This window comes from Tubulanus polymorphus, chromosome 5, assembly GCF_964204645.1.
Source record: "Tubulanus polymorphus chromosome 5, tnTubPoly1.2, whole genome shotgun sequence".
NCBI lineage: Eukaryota > Metazoa > Nemertea > Palaeonemertea > Tubulaniformes > Tubulanidae > Tubulanus > Tubulanus polymorphus.
The window spans coordinates 19800876-19808536 of record NC_134029.1 but is presented as its reverse complement, the minus strand read 5'-3'; the positions used below and the strand labels follow the sequence as shown (position 1 = coordinate 19808536).

At 43.3% G+C, this 7661-nt stretch overlaps 1 protein-coding gene across 1 annotated transcript; it reads left to right on the top strand.

The window, feature by feature from the left end:
• Nucleotides 1-165: 165 nt before the first annotated feature.
• On the top strand, nt 166-5546 carry LOC141905782 (uncharacterized). The gene is made up of 4 exons (XM_074794809.1): nt 166-189; nt 798-2168; nt 3474-3657; nt 4901-5546. Exons 2-4 carry the CDS (start codon nt 818-820, stop codon nt 5484-5486), a joined length of 2121 nt encoding a protein of 706 aa, XP_074650910.1. The 5' UTR covers nt 166-189; nt 798-817; the 3' UTR covers nt 5487-5546.
• Nucleotides 5547-7661: the final 2115 nt, after the last annotated feature.

Genomic DNA, 7661 nt, shown 5'->3' with positions numbered 1-7661 from the left:
GAAAATGGTTCATTTCTATGATAATCAAATTGAAACTTGAAATACGGTAATTCCCTGAATTGATAAGAACAATACTGTAAACAGTTTGAAGGGTTTGATATTCTTTGTAAACTGTGTGTGAATACGGTGTAAGCAAAGTCTGATAAAAGTTTAATAGAAGTGATAATTCCGAAGGGTTTCTGTTATTCGGTAGGTATAGGAAAAAGGTAAATTCACAAAATTAGACCCTTTTTGAATCTTTGAATTTTCACATCTATCGGAACAAACTCATGTCACACCTATTCTTAGATACCGTTGATTTTGTATGACAAGTTTTCATTGTGATGTTTCGATTAATCAAATTCTTAATTTGTTTATAGTATAAGTGAGAAATTATTGAACAGTAGTTCTGTTTATATTTCGATATGTTCTTCGTTGCTCCGTAATGATATTATTCGAATATTATTCACTCATTTTTGATGGAAATAAAGAGGGCAAGGCGCACATATGAATTTAAACTTTTTTGGGTGTCAGTTGAATATTTCTCATTTTCCATGAAATATCAGGGCAAATTTACATTTTTAAGGGGGATATGCACCCCCTGCACCTTCCCCTTTACGTAACATCAGAAAGTTGGTTTGTAAGAGGATGTTGGACTCCTGTAAAATCTCAATGTCATAATTTAGCCCTTGCATTGCAGTCGATGCACAAAATCAAAAGCCGAGATGGCTTTTCACAACGATACGGTTTTCTATTTACCTGGTAGTTTCATTATAACGTAATTTTTTGTAACATTTTTTTTCTATGTCAACTTGCAGCCTTCGTTACTCGAGTCGTCATGGCAACTGAAGCTTCCAGACATCCGACCCTGGATGAAGTGAAGGATCGTAAAGATCTCTTCCACGACGCGATAATTAGATTCTTCTTCACCAAGTATTCCTCGCTGATCAACGCGACAAAAATCAGCATCCTCGATTTCCCGCCGACGCGCAACCGCATCGGAATCGGCAGCGCGCGCAACCGACTGAAAAAATCGAACAGCCTCCGCGGCCGGCCTGCGTCGGCGCCGGCGTCGTATGCGCCGCCGCAATCCGGAACGCAGTCCGAAAGCGGCAGCCCGCCGATGCCGCGTAAGCAGACGGCGAAGTCGAAGCTGTCGCGTATCGGCATGCGCGACTTGAAAAGTGTCATACAAGAGGTCGCCACCGAGCTGGCGATCGTTTACGAGTACCAGGTGGTGATGATCGCGAACGTCTCGGACGTCGACACGCTCGCCGAGTACGTCGTCGACTGCATGTTCAACTCGCTGAAAAAACCGGACGTCAACTTCTGTCGCAACGACATGTTCCACGCGGTGATGGAGGCGAACGCGCGCGTCAAAAAGAAATACGTGTCGACGCGCTTGAAAACGACGTCGTGGAACGTTTCGAAGATATTCAAGTGCCCCGGTTTGCGGCTCGAGGAGCCCGGCTCGTCCGAGGAGACGAAGTACAAGTTCTACCAGTGTTTCAGCCCATACGGGCACGCGTGCAAGCCGCACAAGTACGGGTTTCGCAACCCGATGTACGACTGGAACGACCGGCGTCGGTGTTTCGAGTTGATCTTTCAGGACCAGGCGACGTATCACCACCGCGTGAACGCCGAGATACCGTTCAGTTTCCAGAACGTGCACCAGCTCTACCGGCCGTACCACATATTCATCGACTCGTACGACCTGCTGTCGTACATCAACAACAACCACCACGGCCCGAACAACGACTTTCAGAAGTCGTTCACCGACTTCGTGCGCGTCAGCCACGGGTTCAAGGGCGACATGAAGGTCGTCTACCGGCCTACGCAGCTGATGATCGGACAGCTCTATCTCGACTACGCCGACTTTTCCAAGTGCGACTTCTCGCGCATCGTCATGAGCCACATGGCCGAGAAGTTGACGCGCGTGTCGTTTCGCGGCACGAACCTGACGCACGCCGACTTCGCCGGCTTGTCGATGTCCAACTGTGATTTCTCGAACGCCAATTTGACGTTCTGCAACATGGAGCACGTGCACTTCGGCAGCAACGTGAAGTTCGAAGGCGCGATCCTGACGCATGTGATAGCGGCCAACGCCCACGGGCCGCACGGACTGATTATGAGGGACGAGGATAGTACGATATCAGAAACGGGCTTCTTAGAACTGGCCGATACTTCCGGTAAGTTTGATAATGTTGTTTAATCCCTAGTGTTAATGAGTTGCCTATAGACTAGGGGCACGGGGTGGATCCTTTAAACTTAGTACCCCTTTAAATTATGGGCGCTTACTACATGAGGGGGCAAAATTTATTTTTGTATTTTATAATTTACACGTATGTAGATGCCACTTTGTATTGTTAAGGGTCCCACCTTCTGTAAAACAATGGCATAGTATCATTGAAAATTCTCGTGATGGATATTTTTCCTGTCAAAGCACTGCCAAAATACGCGCTTGAACTTCTAGTTAGTTTCCCTTAAAACCATCGGATTTTGCCCCTAGAGTCATTCATAGAGTATGCACGCATTCCTGAGTAACCAACTATTTTTTACGTACCGTTAGGCCTACATACCGACGTTTTTTAGTCCTGTAGAGCTTGTTATATACATGGGCTAATGGGTTACCCGCAGCGCTACTGTGGTATTGAGGATTCAACATACGGCGAACGAGTATCTGCAAGAAGTTACTAGTAGATGATAGTTGGTCGTCCGCACTCGATTTCTTCTAGATTTCAATTAAATCCGAATGAATTTTTCTCCTAAATGAATCGATTATTCATGAAAAACTATACCAATATCCGAGTAGACGAATGAAAGTATTGTTTATTTGGTCGGTGCTGTGATAATAGGCCTATTTGGATTAGGGAATCGAAAAATCCAGTTTAAAGTTCACTAAATATGAACTTGTTTCGACAACGGATGACCTACTGCTTGTCACGCCATCTAGTGGGATAGCTGGTGTTGCGGGTTCCCCGTTATACCGCGATGGTTAGGTAATCGACCAATTCGGGTAGGTCCATCTATTTTGAGTTGAATTCCTTCATTTCACACGTAGTGCATCCTTAGCGCGAGTGATGTAACAACGTAGCACCGCTGGGCCCGGTTTCATGAATACGCGGGTTAACTTATAATTCGAATTAGGGGATAACTCGAATTAAATTGGCTTAATCCTTGGCTTAATTCTAAAAGGCTTGTCATGTTGTTTGCATTCGAGTCTCATTTTCGTAGTAACTAATACGAATAAGCCGATTTAACCCTGCTCCGTGGTAGGATTAGATTTTCGGGTTATTAATCCGAATTGAAATTAATGCCCATCAAAAATTAACCTTAAAGTCTTAATTCGAATGAGCCAATAACCCGAATAAGGGGCTCAATCCCCGCTCGTGAAACCGCGGGCCCTGAAATCCCGGCGCTTAGTCCGACAACAACGTCACCTTCCTATAGATACGTAATCGGATTAGCATTTTCTTATGATCTTCTGTTTGAAGGAGCCCTGGTTCACGTACGGAACAAACTTCTCCAGCAATTCGAGTCGTCGATACGCAGTTTAACTGTGATGGCTCGCGTCGATTCGTTCGAGGACTTGCTCATGCGAAAACCAATGTCGTTAGTTCGCATCCTAACAATTCTCGGCCCTTCGCAGAGAATTGGTGGCAGTCAACTAGTGGTCCAGTAAGAATTATTTGTACATACGCTTGGTGTAGTTACTTAGTTCGTTCACTGTTCGCTGCTTGCTTTTTCCTTTTAGATTTTTCATCAGTTTATGTTATATGAAAGTTTTGAATTTTTTGTTTGAAATCTTCTCATAGAAGTTTTTAGAGCGTTTGTGTTTTCACTGATTATTTTGTGGCTTTTATTTAATAACTTGGAGTATGGATCCGCCTCCCTAAATTCTGCAACAAAAAAACCAATCAAAAAAGAAAATTTAGGCCTCCTTTTGTGTCTTCCTCACAATTTTTGAATAAAAATAAATCAATTTTTTTAAATCATCAAATTTTTTATGTTACTAAGAACATTTTTTTTTCTTTTATTAATTTTTTCACTTCACCCTCCCATTATTTCTTCGCAAACTCTATACTCCAAGTAATTGAAAAAGGCATTATGTATCTCAAAAAATGTTCTTGTTAAATCAACCCTGCTACATGTCAGCAATCACTTAATCCGTCCATCTCAAATCGACCAATTTGATTTATTAAAAAGCTGTTCACTTTTATTATGAATGATGTGTTAGTTATTGTCAATTAATAAACTTACAACGATTATAAAGGCATACCTTAATTTTTGGTACTGATTTAAGTCAGTGTTTCTAGCAATGAATTAATCAGCTTGTTTGTTTATGTCCATTGCTAATTCTTATCATTTCAATAATGCAATAAACCTTTCTTGACTTAAGATCTTTAAGATCGATTACAATGTTAAGGTGATTACGATCCGGCTTATGATCGGTGTGCGATGAATCCGTCGCGGTCGTAAGTAAACTCATGTCGAATAGGTTCCCGACTAAAAGATCGCAGACTTGACCGCTTATGATCTGACTATCAGATCGGATCTTAGTCGACCTGAGTTATGCTTTAAATATGATGTACGTTTATTAATCCGGATTTTTCATTAACCAGATTAATTCCATCAGTCTCAGGGCCCAGTTGCACTATCACTAGCCTTGAATCTTAAGACCGGTCTTAAGTTGTTATTTGGCTATATAACTAAGTTGGTCTTAGATGGGTCTTAAGTATAAGCGACGACTAGGCAACTGGCCTCTGATGAGCAAAATTTAGTGGGGTCTGCTGTAAACCCCCGTTAAAGCTAGAAAATAACCGGTATTGAAGAATTAATCACAAACGCCAATTTTATGTTAAATTTCTTTTCATTTTTCCGAAATCTCAATCCGTGATTTTGTTTTCTAATCGTATTTCAGGTCGAGGGAAGTGTGTCCCGAGGACGTTTTCCACGGCGTCGGTCGAAGCGGCCGCATAGCCGTGCGCAGTGAGTGCGACCTGTTCGCCAAGGTGTTCACGCACTTCCTGCTGCACCAGTGGGTGTGCGGTATGACGCGCGTCAGCAACGGCGGCCTGTTGAACCACGCGTTCGAGTACGACGACACCGACCACTGCCAGCGCTTTGCGTCGGACTTCACGCTCGCGTTCGTCGTGCGCACGAATGACATCGTCGCCGCGAACGCGACCATCGCCGACTGCGTCGTGTCGAAGTTGACGAACTGCGACCGCGTCGTCTCCAACGACAACGTGCTGCGAACGTTCGTCGAGCAGTACCTGCAACAGGACAACGTGTTGCTGATCGTCGACGATTCCGACTGCGATAAACAACGCCACCTACAGGACGACGACGACGACGGCGACGCGGTCGATCGCGATTATTATCTCGACGAGTTGAACCGCCTCGGTTGCAGTATTGTGTTCGTCACCGGCGCCAGTCGGATCGGTTTCGTTTCGCAGAAAATCAAATCGGAGGTGGCATATAAACTGATCGAGCGATGCGAATAATGTCGGTGTTTGTTAGTCGTAATACGCGAGATCGTGCGGTCGTTTTGGCCCCGAACAAAAATCATCGGACCAGGCCCGAGCAAAATTTTAGCGCGGGTCAAATCATTGCATGCGAATAGCAGCTGGCTCCGAAAGTTACTCACTTGACTTTGTTTGAGCATTGTTAAGTATCGAGTGAGCAGGGGCGGATCCAAGCTATATTCCCTGTAATATAGTGAGAAAAATGTGAATAATTTATTTTCTAGAAGTACCGGTACTTATTCTAACGAGTCTAGGAAAATGAGCCATTTTTCAAATTTTTCTTGCGGGGGAACCCCTAACCCCCTTTAACGAGCTTCATCACCGGCAGATAATTGAGCAACAATTTTGAGGAATATAGTCAAATCCACCGGCCTGAGTCAGTGGTTTACGCGCTCTCTTATTAGGCTCGGGCCAAATTTGATTCTGGGTCTGATCCGGGCCAAATCGTCTCTGTGTGATCGCTGCTATAGTATGTCCGCCGTTTAACCTTTTAGTGCCGGGTGGTTCGTCGAAAATGGTTCTCGAGAGGCCCGTGGGCGCTGCCATAACTTCCGAGGATTTTACGGCGATATTTTCGATAATGCGTAAACAATTCACGTATTAATGAAGTGTAGCTTTGTCTAATTCTCACTTAACACTCATACATCGATAATAGAATGTCCGAATCTCCTGGCACTAAAATGACGAACGACCGAGAATTTGTCCCGGCACCAAAAGGGTTAAATCAGAAATTCATGAAGACTTGTATCGTCAAAAATGAATGAAAGTCGAGTAAACATCGGCATGTGGGAAAATCCCACGCGCCAAATTAGAAAAGAAAAAAAACAAAACCGATTTCAACAGCCTATTAAGGTGAAACTGTGACGTTCGCGCTTTTGCCATCGTCTGCTGTAGGGTCCCTGCGACTCCTTGATTCCTAGAAAACTCCTTCTAAACCAAAAATGTTTTTCAAGGTCCTTGGATATCCTTGAATTGGAGCAAACGGCCCAAAAGTCCTTGAAAGCTCCTTTAATTTTGAGAAATTGGCAATCAGAAAATTTTTGGTTTTAGGCCTAGTTATTATACAAACAGATTCCACCGAATTAAATGGTTTACCGAGATAAAACCGTACTGATTTAGGCGGAGTCTACAGTAATTGGGATATGAAAGTGATGCTGACACTCCTCGAAATTTGAAATTTTCTCGTTGATAACTCCTTGAGTTCTGCAATGACTGATCTGTAGCTACGAGCAATTATCTAAACCTAAAAATCTTATTTAGCTAATTGCTCATAGTCTGTAGGGACCCTGTGACGGAACCTCGTGTACATACGCAGTTTCATGATAGATAACTTTAGAAATCATTTTCGTTTTAACGTGGCATTTTTCACATATCCCTCGTTACGTTATCGAGACTTTCTGGCCGATTCATTAAAATCTTCGGATTGCCCGTGAAATGAATTTTCCTCTTTTTAGACATCTCGCACGAGTTATCTTCCGAGGAATTTACCGAGTTACCGAAGAATTTACGAACGAAAGTCTTAATGAATTTTTGGCTTCGAATCTAATTGTTAATCGATCCTTCGTGTTATTTTTATTACGCTAACAAATATCCGTCATTGCCAGTCGGCGTGTATCGCATCGACTGCCAGCTGAATTCCTCATCTGTTTAGCTTGTTTCGTAATCAAATAGAAAATTAGAAAAAAAAAGAAGGCGAAACTTCATCAAAACTTCATCGAACGCTTAAATCGGTAATTGCGACGCCGAAAATAGTCTTTTAACCGAAGCGTTTGTTCGCGGCCGTGCGATTTATAGCGCGCGAAAACAATCTCGAGAAGGATTTACTTCGACGCGTTCTCGTTTCGTGGAAAAACTGTGTTATCGCGTAGGTGCTAGTTATCTGTGGTATGATGAATATGCAATATGGGTGGGGTCGCTCTCTCTCTCTCTGAAACTATCGATTTGCATCACTCCTGTTAGAACCGGTATATGATGTTATTATTCGATACTACTTACCTATACGGTATTTTCGATGATACTTATGGTGAATTATGTTTTAACGCGCGATATTCCCTCCGTATTATTATTAGCGCGGTAGAACTCGCTTAATTCGGATCATTCGGGACCAACAAGTTCATCCGGTTTACGGGAAATCTGGATTAGAAGTCGTTTTCT

Coding starts and splice junctions, on each gene's coding strand:
- LOC141905782 (XM_074794809.1), top strand. CDS start 818: ATGGCAACTGAAGCTTCCAGACATCCGACCCTGGATGAAGTGAAGGAT. Junction 2,169..3,473: donor AGAACTGGCCGATACTTCCG/GTAAGTTTGATA, acceptor TTCTGTTTGAAG/GAGCCCTGGTTCACGTACGG. Junction 3,658..4,900: donor GGCAGTCAACTAGTGGTCCA/GTAAGAATTATT, acceptor ATCGTATTTCAG/GTCGAGGGAAGTGTGTCCCG.